Raw genomic sequence first — 19245 nt, 5'->3', positions numbered from 1 at the left:
GCAATCGCCTCTGATCTGCCGGGCAACACCTAATTAATTAGCTTGTTTATTTCAGCTTTTTTCTTAAAGATGTGCTGGGTGTGCTCCAGCTAACACTGCACCCCTGGACCCAGCTAACGGATACCTTTAATATCTCTTTGAAACAGTCCACTCTCTGTGCAGGCTGCAAAGCAGCCACCATTATCCAGTGCCCAAGAGAGCAATGGCAGTTGGCCTAAGTGATGACTGTGGCTGAATGGATCATGCAAAATCCCACCTTCCAGTTCACCTGGTCCACTGCTGACGTCATAACCTGAGCCCTCTGCTCCATCCTGTCCCACCTACAAAATGACGCCTCATACTGCGGGACATTGCCTTCAACTCGACACTTAACACAATCATCCCTCAGAAGCTGGTGGTAATGCTATCTCGATGGGAGTCAGTATCCCTTTCTGTAACTGGAATTTGGACTTCTTGAAGAAAAGACCCAGTCAGTCGGAGTTGGCTGCAGAAGCATCTCAAGCTCCATCTTGCTGCACATTGGTGCCCTTCCCCCCGGGCTGTGTGCTCAGCCCGCTGCTGACTCATGTCTGCTCTGTTAGCTTCAGCTCAAACTGCATCATCAATTCATGGATGATACTACAGGGGCTGGGCTCATCAGCAACGAAGATGAGTCAGCGTACAGAGAGGAGATAGAGAGGTTTGTCAAATGGTGTGAGAACACCAACCTGAGTCCCAACATGGAGAAGACAACAGAGGTGATGTGGACTTCAGGAAGGCACAGGTCATCCACTCTCTGCTGTGGAGAGAGTGAAGAGCACAAAGTTCCTTGGTGTGCACGTAACAGATGATCTAACCTGGACCAACAACATCTCCTCACTAGTCAGGAAAGCACAGCAGCGTCTACAATTTCTGAGGAGGTTGCGGTGTGCGAGGTCCCCCTCCCCCATTCTAACTTTATCGAGGGTGTCCTGTCTGGCTGTGTCATTGTGTGGTAAGGAAGCTGCAAGGCATTAGACCACAAAACCCTATAGAGGAGAGTAAAAACCACCGAGAGGATTACTGGGATCTCCTTCCTCATTTACATTTACTGGGAGCATTGCAGACAAATGGCCCAAAGCATTGTTGAGGATCCCTACCAACTATCCCACAATCTCTTTGACCCACTACCAAGAGGAAGGTGGTACAAGAGCATCAGAGCTAGACAACCAAACAGGGTAACAGTTTCTTCTCTCAAGCTGTGAGACTAATGAATACCCTCCCACCACTGAGGTCTCCACTAGGAAACCAAGCTGTTTATTGCTTACTGTTTAATGTTTTTATGCTGTGCATGAGATGCATTTTGAATTATATTTTATTAACTTATTTATATTAATATTTTGGTTTCTGTGCTGGGTGAGATAAATATTTTGTGGGTGAGTCAATGGCCAGAGGAACATTGTTTTGCTGGTTGTACAGTCAGGTGACAATAAAGCATAACTAACAAATTATTCTTTTTCTTACCTTTAGTCCGTCAATTTCTGGCAGGTGCTTGTGATGAATGATGAGCACACGGATCGACGGTACTTGCTGTTCTTCAGCCTGAGTTGGGGGTTACCTGCCTTTGTCGTGGCCTTGGTTGTAATTATACTGCGAGGGGGCTACAACTGGACCATGCAAGAAGTTTATGGCTCGGTACATGGTGATGTGTAAGTATTGCAAGTGTCCATAAATGACATCTGAAAGATTTCGAACCCATGTCATTTCCGGAGACTTGTTATGTTCAGTCCTGGTCATCTCATTCCAGAGAAGACGTTGAAGGTTTAAAGAGGGCACAGAGCAGGTTTGCCAGAATGCTGCCTGGATTAGAGATAATGTCTTAGGAGGAAAGGTTGAGCATGCTAGGGCTTCTCTTTTTAGAGCAAAGGAAGATGAGAGTGTAAGATGATACGAGGTAAGTGCAATGAATGCACTGCCAGCGATGATGGTGGAGGCAGATACTCTAGAAACAGTTAAGAGTCTCTTAGATAAGCATATGGATGAAAGAAAAATGGAGGGTGAGGTGAGAGGGAAGGGTTAGATTGATCTTAAACTAGAGAAAACCTGGAGATGCTGGAAATCCAAGCAACACGCACAAAATGCTGAAGGAATTCAGCAGGCCAGGGAGCATCTATGGAAAAGAGTACCGTCGGTGTTTCGGGCTGAGACACTTTGGCAGGACTGAAGAAAAAAACTGAGGACTAGAGTTAAAATGTGGGGGGAGGGGAGAGAGAAACGCAAGGTGATTGGTGAAACCAGGAGGCGGAGGGGCGAAGTAAAGTACTGGGACATTGATTGATCTTAGAGTAGGTTAAGAAGTTGGTACAACTTTGTGGGCTGAAGGGCTTGTACTGGGCTGTAGTGTTTTCTGTTATGTCACGCTTCAGTTCTGTGTATGTATTTGTGCTGTAATGTTCTATGTTCTCTATTTTTGATTAGGAAGCACATAAGGCCAATTTTCATTTACCTTCACGTGAATGCGTGAATCAAACAAAAATAAGGAATATTATGGTGGCTGTTTATAATTATTTTTCACATTTAAAGAATGACAGTGATACAACAGAATCTGAAACATGAGCTGCATTCTGGTGTTCAGTACACATTGTTCGGGCCTGATTGCGATTTCCCGCAGTCGAACAGGGTGTGGACAGTTTTTGTCAACTGTAGAATTAGGCCAAGTTGCTATTTTGTGAGTTGGTGAAGAATTAACCACTTCCTGTTTGTACTTTAGCATGAAAAACTGCGTCAATCCGACATCAATTTAGCCTCTTCCTGCACACCCTCCCCCGCTGTCTCACATCCAAACACTTCAAACATACACGCACATCCTTCTTTTGCATATATCAGTTCTGGTGCTTGGTATCAAACCAGAATTGGAAGGAATATCTATCTCAGAGTAAGGGGGGATCTCAGTGAAACCTATCAAATATTGAAAAGCCTAGATAGAATGGACACAGAGAGGATGTTTCTAATAGTAGGGGGGGGGGTGGTGTCCAGGACCAGACAGTACAGCCTCAGAATACAAGGACATCCCTTTCGAAGAGAGGGAGCTTCTTTAGCCAGAAGGTTAAACTATTGAATTCATTGCCACAGAGGGCTGTGGAGTCAAATCATTGAGCAGAGGTTGGTATGTTCTTGATTAGACAGGGCATCAAAGATTATGGGGAGAAGGCAGGAAAATGGGGTTGAGAAGGATAATAAATCAGTCACGTTGAAATGAGAAGCAGACCCAAAGGGTTGAATGGCCTAAGTAATGTTTTCCTCATAGGTCTGCTAACTATTTTATTGTAGCATATATGATGTCATCAATGTATATTCTCCTCGATCCGAGAGTTCAGACAGCAACTAGAAAACTGGAATTAGTCATAAACTATTTATAGGTGAAACCTGTGCATTGATTCGCTGTGATTAATTTTACAATGATTGAAAGTTAATATCCAGTTAACTTTGGAAATCCTGACAGCTTTAATCGGTTATCTTCATGGAAGTTACCATGGTTTCAGGGCTGTCTGCAGACTGTTACCTCAGTCAGGCCTAGCTACTTCTCACACCTGGCCTGTGGAACTGAGTATCTGCATTTGATGTCGCAGCAATCACAGAATCAGAATCAGATTTATTATCATTGACATATATCATGAAATTTGTTGTTTTGTGGCCGCAGTACAGTGCAAGAGGTAATAATCACTATGTGTTACAATAAATAAATGAATAGGACAAAAGAGGAATAGAGAGGCAGTATTCACCAGTTCACAGATAGTTCAAAAATCTAATGCAGACAAGAAGAAATTATTCCTAAGACACTGAGTTTGTATATTCAGGCTCCCGTACCTCCTCCTTGTTGATAGTGATGAGAAGAGGGCATGTCCCAGATGGTGAGGGTCCTCAGTGATGAATGTCACCTTCTTGAAGCACTGTCTCTTGAAGATGTCCTCAACGGAGGGGAGGGTTGGAGCTGCTGAGTCGACAACTCTTCCAGTGCCGTGCAGTGGAGCCTCCACACCAGACTGTGACACAACCAGTCTGAACAACTCTCCACCATCTGTTGAAATTTGATGGAGTCTTTGGTGACATACTGATAAATGGTGCAAAAGAGAAATAATGAAGTTGGGATTGAGGACCTTTGAGGAATCTGATGGCAGAAGGAAGAAGCTGTTCCTAGAATATTGATTGTGGATCATCATGCTCCTGTACTTCCTCCCCAAAGTTCAAAGTAAATTTTATTTTCTAAGTACATATATGTCACCATATGTAACCCTGAGGTTCATTTTCCTGTGGGCATACTCAGCAAATCTAGAGAGTAGTAACTATACTAGGAGAGTAAAAATCAGCCAGAGTGCAGAAGGCAACAAACTGTGCAAAGAAAATATAAATAAATAGCAATAAATAACAAGAATGATATAATGCGATAAAGAGTCTTGAAACTGAAAACACTGGTTGTGGGAACATTTCATCGATGGGTCAAATAAGTGAAGTTATCCCCTTCTATTTAGGAGTCTGATGGTTAAGGGGTAGTAACTGTTCCTGAATCTGGTGGTGCAAGTCCTGAGACTTCTGTACCTTCTAGCTGAAGGTAACAGTGAGCATTTCCAGCGGGATCCCACCACCAAACACATCTTTCCCTCCCCCACACCCCGCTCCCTATGCGACTCCCTTATCCACTCGTCCCTCCCCACTGATCTCCCTCCTGGCACTTATCCTTGCAAGCAGAGCAAGTGCTACAACTGTCCCTAGACCTCCTCCCTCAGTACCGTTCAGGGCCCCAAACAGTCCTTACAGGTGAGGCGACACTTCACCTGTGAGTCTGTTGGGGTCATCTACTGTTCCTGGTGCTCTTGGTGTGGCCTCCTGTATATCGGTGAGACCCGACGTAGATTGGGAGACCACTTCACTGAGCCCCTATGCTCCATCCACCAGAAAAAGTGGGTTCTCCCAGTGGCCCATTCCCATTCCAACATGTCGGTCCAAGGCCTCCTATACTGTCGCAATGAGGCCACACTTAGGTTGGAGGAGCAACACCTTATAATCCATATGGGTAGCCCCCAACCTGATGGCATGAACATTGATTTCCCCTCTCACCTTACCTCCTTACCTGCCCATCACATTCCTCAGTTGCTCCTCCCCATTTTCTTTCTTCCATGGATTCTATCCTTTTCTATCAGATTCCTCCTTCTCCAGCCCTGTATCTCTCTCACCATTCAAATTTCCAACTCTTTACCTCACCCCACCCCCTTCACGGTATCACCTATCACCTTGCGTTTCTTCCTCTCCACCCCACACCTTCTAACTCTGACTCCTCATCTTTTTTCCTCTAGTCCTGATGAAGGGTCTCAGCCTGAAACGTCAACTGTTTACTCTTTTCCATAGATGCTGCCTGGCCTGCTGAGTTCCTCCAGCATTTTGTGTCTGTTGCTTGGATTTCCAGTGTCTGCAGATTTTCTCTTGTTTGTGAGAAGAAGGTATGGCCTGGTTAGTGAGGAGCTGTAATGATGGATGCTGCTTTCCTACGACAGCATTTCATGTGGATGGGCTCTGTGGTTGGGAAGGCTTTACCTGTGATGTATTGGGCCGAATCCAAAGCTTTTTGTGGGATTTTCCATTCAAAGGCATTGGTGTTCCCTAATTGTACAGTCTGCATTTTTTTCACCTTGTGTTGAGGATACAGCTTTGAAATCATTTTTGGTGCATTTGCTTAGTTCCATACTCTCAGCTTTTTTCAATGACCAAATTAAATGGTGATTCCATGAGAAACCAAAATGCATTAGTGAATACTTTGCATTAAGATTATTTGTTGTCTCTTATTTGCAACCCTATCAGACCTCTTATTTAATTTTCTGAACAAATCAGTGGAAGGAATTTTGTTATCCTTCCCAAGCAAACATTTGCATTCTTTCACAATCAGTAGAAGTAATTTGAATATCCTGCTCGTATTTCCCATGTACACTTTCAGCGGTGCCTCTTTGAAGCAGATAGAGATTTGGCAAAATGTGGTGATACGCAAGTTCAAGTTTAATTCAACCATACATGAATACCCATGAATACGGCCAAATGAAAGGACATAACTCTGGGGCCAAGGTATGAAACACAGTACCCAGAGTCACGCACAACACAGGGCAGATATGGATCTGAAATGTTCAGTTAGCATGGCTGAATTGTCTCTGCTGTGTTAAAAGAGAATTCAACAATCTCAATTTCTGTCATAGGATAGAGAGAGATTAGAAGAGATTAAATGAAGAGAAATAAGAGTATCAAATTCAGTAAGTTTTACTATTACTGGCATGTATCATCGAATTTGTTGTTTTGCAAAGGCAGTTCAGTACAGTACATAATAAAAATCTACAAATTACAAGAAGAATATATATAATTAAATTAAATAAGCACTACAAGAAGAGGTTAAAATGTACCGAATTGAATTGATTTGACTTTATTTCTTACATCCTTCACATGCATGAGGAGTAAAAATCTTAAAGTTATGCCTCCATCTAAATGTGCAATCATAGTAATTTAAAATAATTTTAATAAATAGAACAGACAATGTAATACAGAGTACACTCAAATCAATGTGAGTTCATCAGTCTGATGGCCTGGTGGAAGAAGCTGTCCCAGAGCCTGTTACATCCTGGCTTTTATGCTGCGGTACCATTCCCGGATGGTAGCAGCTGGAATAGATTGTGGTTGGGGTGACTCAGGTCCCCAATGGTCCTACGGGCCCTTTTTACACACCTGTCCTTGTAAATGTCCTGAATCATAGGAAGTTCACAACTACAGATGCACTGAGCTGTCGGCACCACTCTCTGCAGGGTCCTGCGATTAAGGGAGGTACAGTTCCCATACCAGACAGTGATGCAACCAGTCAGGATCTCTCAATTGTGCCCCTGTAGAAAATTCTTAGAATTTGGGCTCATACTGAACTTCCTTAACCATCTGAGGTGAAAGAGGTATTGTTGTGCCTTTTTTACCACACAGCCGGTGTGTACAGACCACATGAAGTCCTCAGTGATGTGGATGCTGAGGAATTTAAAGCTGGTTACCCTGTCAACCCCGGATCCATTGATGTCAATAGGAGTTAGCCGGTCTCCATTCCTCCTGTAATCCACAACCAGTTCCTTCGTTTTTGCGACATTGTTTTCTTGACACCTCTGTATCAGAGCGATGACTTCTTCCCTGTAGGCCACCTCATTATTGTTTTGAGATAAGGCCAATCAATGTAGTGTCATCAGCAAATTTAATTAGCAGATTGCAGCTGTGGGTGATGACACAATCATGGGTGTAAAGGGAATGCTCACAGGTTTGTTGTCCATTCAGTAATCTGATGGCAGAGGGGAGGAAGCTGTTCCTAAAATATACGTGTGTCTTCAGACTCCTGTACCCTTTACTTGATGGTAGCAATGAGCGCATATTCTGGGTGATGGGTGTCCTTAATAGTGGATGCTGCATTTTTGAAGCACTGTCTTTCAAATGTGTCCTCAATGTCGGGAGGACTAGTGCCCAGGATGGAGCTGGCTGAATTTACAACTTTCTGTTGTTTTTTATGATCTCCTGCAGAGGCCCCTCCATACCAGATGGTGATGTAACCATTTAGAGTCCTCTCCATGGTACATCTGTAAAAATTTGCAGAAATCTTTGGTGACAGACCAAGTCTCTGCAAACTCCAAATGAAATATAACCACTGTCACGCCTTAGATTAGCTTTCATTTGTCCCGGGTAAATTGAAACATGAAAAATACGGGACGATGGATCGTCTGCATCAAATCAACGAGGATCGTGCTGGGGCAGCCTACAATTGTCACCATAGTTGCAGCACCAATATAGCATGCCAACAACTTACTAACCCTAGCCCTAATGATATGTCTTTGGACTGTGGGAGGAAACTGGAGCAGCTGGAGGAAACCCACACGGTCATGGGGGGAGCATACAAACTCCCTACAGGTAGCAGTGGGAATTGATCGATGATCACTGGTACTGTGAAGTGATTATGCTAACCGCTACACTGCTGTGTTGCCCAGGAACTTAAACAGTCTCCCCTCAACCATCATCAGATTTATTTGATTCACTCTTGCTTTTGAGATATACAATTATCCAATATATTTTTCAGTCGTAAAATGCCTGTGTGCACTGGAGTGAAGTATTTTCAATGCCCCGGTGATGTGGTAAATCAGTGATATTCTAAACATAATTCTCAAGCTTCATGCAATGCTTTGACAGACAGCTTATGGCTTTCCAAGATGTCTAAGTTCTGAACTGTAAAATATAATTTCATTCAACAAGGCTAGAGAATAGTATTTACATTCCCTGTTAGACATGATTCATACTTAGACACCAGTTTAAACTAGATTGTTTTCTTTGAGAAATCATCTGGATTTCTCCATTATTGCATGTGATTATTTAAAGAAAAGTCATGTGCAATCATCCATGTGACTTTTCAAATAGGATTCATTAAAAAAATCATGCAAAGTGCCTTTAATATTGATGTGGAAGCACCCATTGAATTCATTAATGGACCCACTCCTCATTAGACGATTTATTTGCCAATAGATTGTGTGTGTGTGTGTGTGTGTGTGTGTGTGTGTTTACAACCTTTTGCAGCTTTGTTCAGTCCTGTGCAGTAGCCCCTCCATACCAGACAGTGATGCAGCCTGTCAGAATGCTCTCCACAGTACAATTATAGTTTTTGAATGTATTTGTTGACATGCCAAATCTCTTCAAACTCCTAATAAAGTATAGCTGCTGTCTTGCCTTCTTTATAACTACATTAATATGTTGGGCAAACACGAGGAAATCTGCAGATGCTGGAAATTCAAACAACAACACACACAAAATGCTGATAGAACACAGCAGGCCAGGCAGCATCTATAGGGAGAAGGGCTGTCGACATTTCGGGCGGTCCTGACGAAGGGTTTCGGCCCGAAACGTCGACAGCGCTTCTCCCTATAGATGCTGCCTGGCCTGCTGTGTTCCACCAGCATTTTATGTGTGTCAGTATGTTGGGACCAGGTTAGATCCTCAGAGATCTTGACACCCAGCTCACTCTCTCCCCTTCTGATTCTTCTATGAGGATTGGTATGTGTTCCTTCGTCTTATCCTTCCTGAAGTCCACAATCAGCTCTTTCGTCTGTTGTTACTGCAGTAGCAGCACTCCTCTAGTTGACATATCCCACTCCTGTAAGCTCTCTCATCACCAACTGAGATTCTACCAACAATGATTTGAGACTCTCAATAATTTGAGAGGACATGCCTGCATATTGCATTAGCTTAATTCAAGATTGTTTATTGTCATTCTTCAGTTCCTGAATATAATGGAGAATGAAATGATTGTTACTCTGGATCTGAGCTCCTTCTTCTTCCTGCGCCCATCATCCTTACTGGGGCATTGGCCCTGTGGCTTTCGCTTTCATCACATGACTTTGTATATCTTCCAGGCAAAGATCCTTTCTCTCCCAGAAATGAGGTCTTTGGAGCCTCTGCTGGTGTTTCTGTAGCTCTGGGTTATTACAGGATGGGGTTGCTAGCCCTATGCCCAACCATCTTTGCAGCCAGGCTTGGTTACTGTCCATGGCGATCTTCCGGATCTGATACAGCATAAAACGGAAGACAATAACAAAAAAAAATAAAAATAAGTATAAAAGCAATCCTATAAAACACAGTGCAGAACTAACTGAGTGTGGCCATATATGAATAAAATTAACATATATTTATTTATTTTATTGAGATAAAGTGCAGACTGGGTCCTTCTGGCCCTTCGAGCCATACCGCCCAGCAACCTCCAATTTAACCCGAGCCAAATCACAGGACAATTTACAATTACCATAAGACATAGCAGAAGAATTAGGCCATTTGGCCCATCAATAAAGTAAGTCAAAGTCGGCATGGTTTCTGTCAAGTGAAATTTGCCTGACAAATCTGTTAGGGTTCTTCAAGGAAGTAACAACCAGGGTGGTCAAAGGAGAGACAGTGGATGTCATTTTCTAGGATTTCCTGAAGGCATTTGAGAAGGAGCTATACATGAGACTGATTAACAAGATAAAATCCTATGCTGTTACCGGAAAGAAACTGGCATGGATAGAGCAAACAAGAGGAAAAATGCAGATGCTGGAAATTCAAACAACAACACACACAAAATGCTGGTGGAACACAGCAGGCCAGGCAGCATCTATAGGGAGAAGCGCTGTCGACGTTTCAGGCCGAGACCCTTCATCAGGACAAACCGAAAGGAAAGATAGTAAGAGATTTGAAAGTAGTGGGGGGAGGGGGAAATGCGAAATGATAGGAGAAGACCGGAGGGGGTGGGATGAAGCTAAGAGCTGGAAAGGTGATGGGTGAAAGTGATACCGAGCTGGAGAAAGGAAAGGATCATGGGACGGGAGGCCTCAGGAGAAAGAAAGGAGGTGGGGGGAGCACCAGAGGGAGATGGAGAACAGGCAAACAACTAAATATGTCAGGGATGGGGTAAGAAGGGGAGCAGGGGCATTAACGGAAGTTAGAGAAGTCAATGTTCATGCCAACAGGTTGGAGGCTACCCAGCCGGTATATAAGGTGTTGTTCCTCCAACCTGAGTTTGGATTCATTTTGACAGTAGAGGAGGCCATGGATAGACATATCAGAATGGGAATGGGACGTGGAATTAAAATGTGTGGCCACGGGGAGATACTGCTTTCTCTAGCGGACCAAGTGTAGGTGTTCAGCGAAACGGTCTCCCAGTCTGCGTCGGGTCTCACCAATACATAAAAGCCCGCACCGGGAGCACCGGACGCAGTTTACCACACCAGCTGACTCACAGGTGAAGTGTCGCCTCACCTGGAAGGACTGTCTGGGGCCCTGAATGGTGGTGAGGGAAGAAGTGTAAGGGCAGGTGGTGTAGCACTTGTTCCGCTTACAAGGATAAGTGTCAAGAGGGAGATAGGGGGAAGGGTTGGGGGGGGGGAGGAACGAGTGGACAAGGGAGTCGCGTAGGGAGCGATCCCTGCGGAAAGCAGAAAGGTGGGGGGAGGGAAAGATGTGCTTGGAGGTGGGATCCTGTTGGAGGTGGCAGAAGTTACGGAGAATTATATGTTGGACCTGGAGGCTGGTGGGGTGGTAGGTAAGGACAAGAGGAACCCTATCCCAAGTAGGGTGGCGGGTTGATGGGGTGAGGGCAGATGTGCGGGAAATGGGAGAGATGCATTTGAGAGCAGAAACCTGACGCAGACTGGGAGACCGTTTCGTGGAACACCTATGCTCGGTCCGCCAGGAAAATCAGGATCTCCCAATGGTCACACGTTTTAATTCCACGTCCCATTCCCATTCTGATATGTCTATCCATGGCCTCCTCTATTGTCAAAATGAACTCAAACTCAGGTTGGAGGAACAACACCTTATATACCGGCTAGGTAGCCTCCAACCTGATGGCATGAACATTGACTTCTCTAACTTCCGTTAATGCCCCTCCTGCCCTTCTTACTCATCCCTGACGTATTTAGTTGTTTGCCTGTTCTCCATCTCCCTCTGGTGTTCCCCCCCCCCCCTTTCTTTCTCCTGAGGCCTCCCGTCCCATGATCCTTTCCCTTCTCCAGCTCGGTATCACTTTCGCCAATCACCTTTCCAGCTCTTAGCTTCATCCCACCCCCTCTGGTCTTCTCCTATCATTTTGCATTTCCCCCTTCCCCCACTACTTTCAAATCTCTTACTATCTTTCCTTTCGGTTAGTCCTGATGAAGGGTCTCGGCCCGAAACGTCGACAGTGCTTCTCCCTATAGATGCTGCCTGGCCTGCTGTGTTCTACCAGCATTTTGTGTGTGTTGCTGTTGACATGGATAGAGGAATGGCTGACAAGCAGGAGGCAGTGAGTGGGAATAAATAGGACCTTTTCTGATTGGCTGCCAGTGACTAGTGGTGTTCCTCAGGGGTCAGTATTGGGACCACTGCTTTTCACATTGCTTGTCAGTGATTTGACAGACAGACATACTTTATTGATCCCGAGGGAAAATGGGTTTTGCTACAGTCGCCCCAATCAAGAATAGTGTAGAAATATAGCAATATAATAAATAATAAATACCATAAACAATTAAATAATAATAAGTTAATTATGCCAAGTGGAAGTTAGTCCAGGACCAGCCTATTGGCTCAGGGTGTCTGCCACTCTGAAGGAGGAGCTGTAAAGTTTGATGGCCACAGGTAGGAATGACTTCCTATGACACTCAGTGTTGCATCTCAGTGGAATGAGTCTCTGGCTGAATGTACTCCTGTGCCTAACCAGTACATTATGGAGTGATGGGAGACATTGTCCAAGATGGCATGCAACTTGGACAACATCCTCTTTCCAGACACCACCATCAGAGAGTCCAGTTCCACCCCCACAACATCACTGGCCTTAAGAATGAGTTTGTTGATTCTGTTGGTGTCTGCTACCCCCAGCGTGCTGCCCCAGCACACGACAGCAAACATGATAGCACTGGCCACCACAGACTCGTAGGACATCCTCAGCATCATCCGGCAGATGTTAAAGGACCTCAGACTCCTCAGAAAATAGAGACGGCTCTGACCCTTCTTGTAGGCAGCCTCAGTGTTCTTTGACGAGTCCATTTTATTGTCAATTCGTATCCCCAGGTATTTGTAATCCTCCACCATGATTAATGGAATTGATGGCTTTCTGGCAATGTTTGTGTATGATGTGAAGATAGTTGAAGGGATAGGTAGTGCTGAGGAAGCGATGTGATTGCAGCAGGACTTAGACAAAATGGAAGACTGAGCAAAAAAGTAGCAGATGGATTACGGTGTTGGGAAATGTATGATAATGCATTTTGGTAAAAGGAACAATAGTGCAGATTGTTATTCAAATGAGCAGAAGGTTCAAACAACAGAGGTGCAAGGGACTTAGGTGTCCTTGTGCAAAACTCCCAGAAGGTTAATTAACAGTTTGAGTCTGTGGTAATGATGGCAAATGCAATGTTGGCATTTATTTCAAGGAGAACAGAGTATAAAATAAGGAGATAATGCTGAGGCTTTATAAGACACTAGTCAGGCCACACTTGAAGTATTGTCAATAGTTTTGGGCCCCATACCTCAGAAAGGATGTGTTGTCATTGGAGAGAGTCCAGAGGAGGTTCACAAGGATGATTCTGGGAATGGAGAGGTTAACATATGAGGAGTGCTTGGCAGCTTTGGGCCTGTACTCACTGGAATCTAGAAAAATGCAGGGGAATCTCACCTAAACCTACTGAATGTTTTAAGGACAAAATAGGGTGGATGTTGAGAGGATGTTTCCTCAGTTAGGGGTATCCAGAACTAGAGGGCACAGCCTCAAAGCAGAGGGGTGACCTTTTAGAACAGAGGTAAGGAGGAATTTTTTTAGCCAAAGAGTAGTGAATCTGTGAAATGCTTTGACACAGATTACGGTGGAGGCCAGGTGCATGGGTATTTTAAGGCGGAGGGTGATAGTTTCCTGATCGGTCAGGGCATCAGAGGATATGGCAAGAAGGGAGGTGTATGTGGTTGAGTGGGATCTGGGATCAGCCATGATGGAATGGCGGAGAAGACTCGTGGGCTGAGTGGCCTAATTCTGCTCCTATGAATTATAGTCTTATGGTCTTAAGGTCTCCCTCCTTTCTTAAAGAATGGAGTGACGTTTTGAATTTTCCAGTCCTCCAGACCAATGCCAGTCTAATAATTCTTGTAAGATCATTACAGAAAACAATGTACCTTTCGGTCTTTCTGCTTCTTTAAGCACATTTTCCCTTATAATTGTAACTACACACTCTTCTCTCACATCCTTCAACATCTGGCACACTGCTAGTACCTTCCAGAGGGAAGACTAATGCAGAATACATATTTAGTTCATCTGCCATCTTCTTGTCCCCATTATTATTTCTCCAGCCTCATTTTCTAGAAGTCACCTAATTATTTAAATGGAGTTCAGTGTGGAGTCAAGGTGTTTCAATTGATTGTAGTAAAAAATCACCTTTATCTGAAGGTCTAACTGTTGGTGAGTCAGTATCCTGGCAAAAACTACACCGTGAAGACAAAAGAACACTCCAAGCAACTCCGCAAAAGGGTTATTGAAAAGCACAAGTCAGGACATGAATACAAGAAAATTTTTCCAAATCACTGAATATCCCTTGGAGTACAGTTTAGTCGATCATCAAGAAGTGGAAAGAATATGGTACAGCTATAAATCTACCTAGAGCAGGCTGTCCTCAAAAACTGAGTGACCGTGTGAGATGGGGACTAGTGAGGGAAGCCACCAAGAGACCTATGACAACTCTGGATGAGTTACAAGCGACAGTGGCTGAGGCAAGACAGTCTGGGCATACAAAAACTGTTGCCCAGGTACTTCACCTGTCGCCGCTTTATGGGAGAGTGGCAAAGAGAAAGCCACTTTTGAAAAAATCTCACATGAAGTCTTGGCTAGATTTTACCAGAAGACATGATGGAAACTCTGGAGTCAGCTGGGAAAAGGTTCTATACTCTGATAAAACCAAAATTGAGCTTTTTGGCCATCATGAGCCAGACACCACTCATGATCAAAAACACACCATCCCTACTGTGAAGTGTGGTGGTGGCTGCATCATGCTGTGGGGATGCTTCACTGCATCAGGCCCTGGAAGGCTTGTGAACATTGAGGGTAAAATGAATGTAGAAAAATAAAGGGAAATCCTGGAGGATAACTGATGTGGTCTGCAAGAGAACTTCAGATTAGGAGAGGGTTTGTTTTCCAGCAAGACAATGACCCCAAGCATAAAGCCAAAGCTGCACAGGAATGGCTTAAATACAACAAAGTTAATGTCCTAGAGTGGCCAAGTTAGAGTCCACAACTCAATCCAATTGAGAATTTGTGGGTGGACTTGAAAAAGCCTGTTCATTCACGATCCCCATGCAATCTGACAGAGCTTGATCAGTTTTGTACTGAAGAATGGGGAAAAATTACAGTGTCCAGATGTGCAAAGCTGATAGAGACCTATCCACACGGACTCAAGGCTGTAATTGCTGTCAAAGGTGCATCTACTAAATACTGACTTGAAAGGGGGTGAGTAATTATGCAATCAATTATTTTGTGTTTAATAATTGTAGTAAATTTAGACCAATTTGTAGAAATTTGTTTTCACTTTGACACAAAAGTGGCTCTTCTGTTGATCTGTGTCAAAAAAGCCAAATAAAATCCACTGTGATTCAATGTTGTAAATCAATAAAATGAACACTTCCAAGCGATGAATACTTTTTATAAGTGCTGTAGCTACCAAATCATCCTGTTTCTATCCTTGCTGCTGTGTGGCACAGGTAGCAATTGAGAAATTACTATCTTGTCAGCTTTCTGCCTATCTCTTTGAATTCTCTCTTCAGGACCTCTTTGCTTTTCCTTCCTACCTCATTGATACTAATATGTACCAAGACATTGGGCTGCTCTCCTTCTCACTGCAAAATGCTGTGGACATGATCTGAGATGCCCCTGATCCTGGCATCTGGGAGGCAACATACCATCCGGGTGTCTTGTTCATATTCACAGAATCTCCTGTCTATTCCTCTAACTACTGAGTCTCCTATCTCTACCCCTCCCCTCTTCTCACTCTTTCCCTTCTGCACCACGGACCCATGCTCAGTGCCAGTGACCTGGTCTCTGTAGCATTCCCCCCGGGAGGTCATTGTATCCAAAACGGTATACAGTACTTATATTATCGAGGGGAATGGCCACAGGGGCGCTCTGTGCTGACTGCCTATTCACCATCCCATTTCTTCTGACAATCATCCAGCTACCGGCCTCCTGCAACTTGGGGGTAACTACTTCCCTGTAACTCTGATCGTTAATCTCCTCACTCTTCCGTAGAAGCCGAAGGTCATCCAGATCCCTGACACGGTCTTCAAGGAGCTGCAGCTGGACGCACTTCACACAGGTGTAGTTCCCTGGGACCAGTCAGTATGCCTTTAGACTGTGGGAGGAAAACAGGGCACCCAGGGAAAACCCACACAGTCACATATAAGATCTTTATAGGCAGCAGTGGGGATTAAATTCCGGTCGCTGATACTGTAAAGCGTTGTGCTAACCACTGTAAACTGATTGTATGTGCATAAGGTGACGATAGGCGCAGGAGTATCAGTACATAAGGTGACTGACAGGAAATGACAAAGTGACTCATGGCAAGAGGACTGCTTCTAGGGAGCAGCCGGGCGGACAGAAAGACGGTAGCACAGTGATTGTCAGTATTGGTTTGGGGTGCCGAGTGTAAGAACAGAGTGCTGAGGGGCTGAGGAAAGGACAAGCTGATATGATGAGGCACTTTAAATGTTATTTATCCAAAATCAAATGCAAAATCTGTTTCAGGAAGTGATAATTTGAGCATTTTATTCAGATGCATGTTGAGTTCTGAAGTTTTTTTTAAGACAAATTCCTTAAATATCCACAATGGATAATATTAACAATTTTTACCTTCATGCGAATTTAATACTATGCAACAATTTAAAAAGTTGAGTGAGGATTGGAACCCCTTTTTAGTGAAAGGTTCATTGTTTTTACATAGAATAAATTCATTAGTCATGTCACTTGACCTTATTAAAATGCATTCACATGAGATTGAGGCTGAAGTGAAGTCAGTCTAAAGAAAGCCAGTGTTGTATTTTTTTTGCCTCTTAGCGTGACAGTGGCTGTTTTATCAGATTGTCCAACTAGTTCAGGCTGGGTAGAGCAGACACTGTTTTTCTGTAGTGGTTTTGAATTCAAGCCATTGTTGTTCCTTTTCCATCGCGAAAAGTTCAGCAGCTGCAAATGGAAACTTGTAGTCATTAAGCTGTGATGTATCATGTAACTTTATAAAAAGTACAAGAGAGTATTTTTGGCTTGCTTATTATAATACCACAATAAACCAGGCTGTTCTGAATTTTATAATGCATAGCAATTATGAACACTTACATAACATAAAAAGGTGTCTTCTCAGGTGACGTGATCTCAGAAAGTCACGGCGCTACAGGAGTTAATATCTTTAATACTATGCAGCAGCATAATTGCAAACTTTTAAACAACGTTGTAACTTGTACTTACATTTGGATTCAAAAATAACACTTTGTATATATTTTTAAGTATAAATTTCAGCAACTGATAAGGCTTGGTAAATTATCAATAAAGGAAAAATATTATTATGATTGGTTTTGTTGCTGAGGACTATGTTAGACCATAAAATCATATGACATAGGAGCAGAATTCGGCCACTTGGCCCATCAAGTCTGCTGTTCTGCCATTTCATCATGGCTAATTTATTACCCCTCTCAATCCCATCCTTCGGCCTGCTCCTCGCAACCTTTGACACTCTGACAAACCAAGAGCCTATCAACTTTAAATGTACTCAATGACTAAACCTTCACAGCCATCCAAGGCAGTGAATTCCACAGGTTCACCTCGCTCTGGCTAAACCAATTCCTCTTCATCTCTGTTCTACATGGATGTCCCTGTATCCTCAGGCTGTGTCCTCTGGTCGTAGATTCACCCACTATAGAAAACATCCACCCCACATCCACTCTATCCAGACTTTTCAATATTTGATAAATTTCAATGAGGTTCGTTCCTCATTCTTCTAAACTTAAGTGAGTCAGGCCCAGAGCTATGAAACGCTTCTCATATGTTAACCTTTCATTCTCAAAAATCATTCTTGTGAACCTCCTCTGGACCCTTTCCAATAGCAGTACATCTTTTCTTAGATAAGGGGCTCAAAGTTGCTTACGGTACTCCAAGTGCAGATAGACCAATGCCTTATAAAGCTTTAACATCAAGCATTTATATTTTAGTCCTCGTGAAATGAATGCTAACATTGTGTTTGCCTTCTTCATCACCCAGTCAACATGCAGGTTAACCTTTAGGGAATTCTGCAGATGCTCACTAAGTCCCTTTACACCTCTGATTTTTGTACTTTCTCCCCATTTAGAAAATAGTGTATCCCTTTATTCCTTCTACAAAATGCATAACCATACACATATCTACACTGTATTCCATCTATTCCATCTCCCATTTCTTCTACGACCAGAGGGCACAGCCTCAGAATACAAGAACATCCTTTTCAGATGAGGAGGAATTTTTTTAACCAGGGAGTGGTGAATCTCTGGATTCCATTGCCAAAGGCAGCTGTGGAGGCCAACTCATTGGGTATATTTGAAGTAGAGGGTTCTTAGTTAGTCAGGTTGTCAAAGTTTACAGAGAGAGGACAGGAGCATAGGGTTGAGAGAGATAACTAATCAGCCACAATGGAATAGTGAAACAGACTTAATGGGCCGAAAGGCCTAATTCTGTTCTATGTCTTACGATGATTATTGGAAAACTTGCAATAGCATTTGGTTGGAAAATACGATGTCTGGGACTGCAGAGTATTCCCAAGTGTTTTTTTTAGCAAACTGGATACTTGGATGTTACATCCACAGCCAGATGTTGTTGTTGGCAGACAAGAATGATAAGCTCTTACCAAATGAAACAGTGACTTATATCAAATTCTCATGGAAATTCAAATTAATTCAGTGACTAATTATCTTGACAATGACAGTGTAGATTCATCTCTACCAAGGAAAAGGTAAAGCGGTCCTTCATTAGCCTGCAGGACATCTTTGGGCAAGGTGTAGCACCTGCTTTCCCCCCACTCAGGGTCATGTGAAGCCATGGGAGCAGGTGGTGGATGGTCACGTGAGCAGCTGGGGCATATCACAAGACCAGGTTATGCGACCACTGATGCCAGGCAGACAATCACTGAAGAGTATTGATAATGGCTGGGGTCAGCTGTCTTGTAGAGACTCTGCCCAGAAGAAGGCAATGGCAATCCAATTCTGTAGAAAAATTTGCAAAGAACTATCAAGGTCATGGAAAGACCAGGATCGTCTGTGTCATATGACACGGCACATAACAAACAAACAAATGAATTAGGTTGAGGAAGTGATACAGAGTTATAGTCTTTTTCTTGGTATTATGTAATGAGATTGGGTTGACAAACACCTCGCTACAACCCAGCACAAATGTACTTCCTCTCTGAATATCCTGCTAGCCACCATCCCTCTCCAACTCACAGGCACTCTCATCCTGAACTGGTCACTTTTCATCCTCCATTGCATCTATTTCATGTAGTTATAGAACTGCAAGTTTTATTGTAATGGTGCCAGTAACACTATCTTGTCTTACATAGACATGCACCTTACACTTTATGTCAACCTATCTATCTTCAGGGGCTTATGCTAATATTATTTTGTGACTGTATGTGTACATACCCAGTATGTACGTGCTGTATGTGATGTATGTACTGTGCTTTGCACCTTAGT

General features: G+C 43.5%; 1 protein-coding gene across 1 annotated transcript in view; it reads left to right on the top strand.

The window, feature by feature from the left end:
- adgrv1 (adhesion G protein-coupled receptor V1) overlaps positions 1 to 19245 on the top strand; it is a 539532-nt gene that overhangs the window by 437029 nt on the left and 83258 nt on the right. Inside the window, exon 85 of the mRNA XM_059969328.1 lies at positions 1489 to 1667. Within this exon, the coding sequence (XP_059825311.1) occupies positions 1489 to 1667 (179 nt within the window). The remainder of the gene's footprint in view (positions 1 to 1488; positions 1668 to 19245) is intronic.

This window comes from Hypanus sabinus, chromosome 5 (assembly GCF_030144855.1).
Source record: "Hypanus sabinus isolate sHypSab1 chromosome 5, sHypSab1.hap1, whole genome shotgun sequence".
NCBI lineage: Eukaryota > Metazoa > Chordata > Chondrichthyes > Myliobatiformes > Dasyatidae > Hypanus > Hypanus sabinus.
Note: the sequence above shows the minus strand (reverse complement) of the source record. Positions and strands in the feature narration are given on the sequence as shown.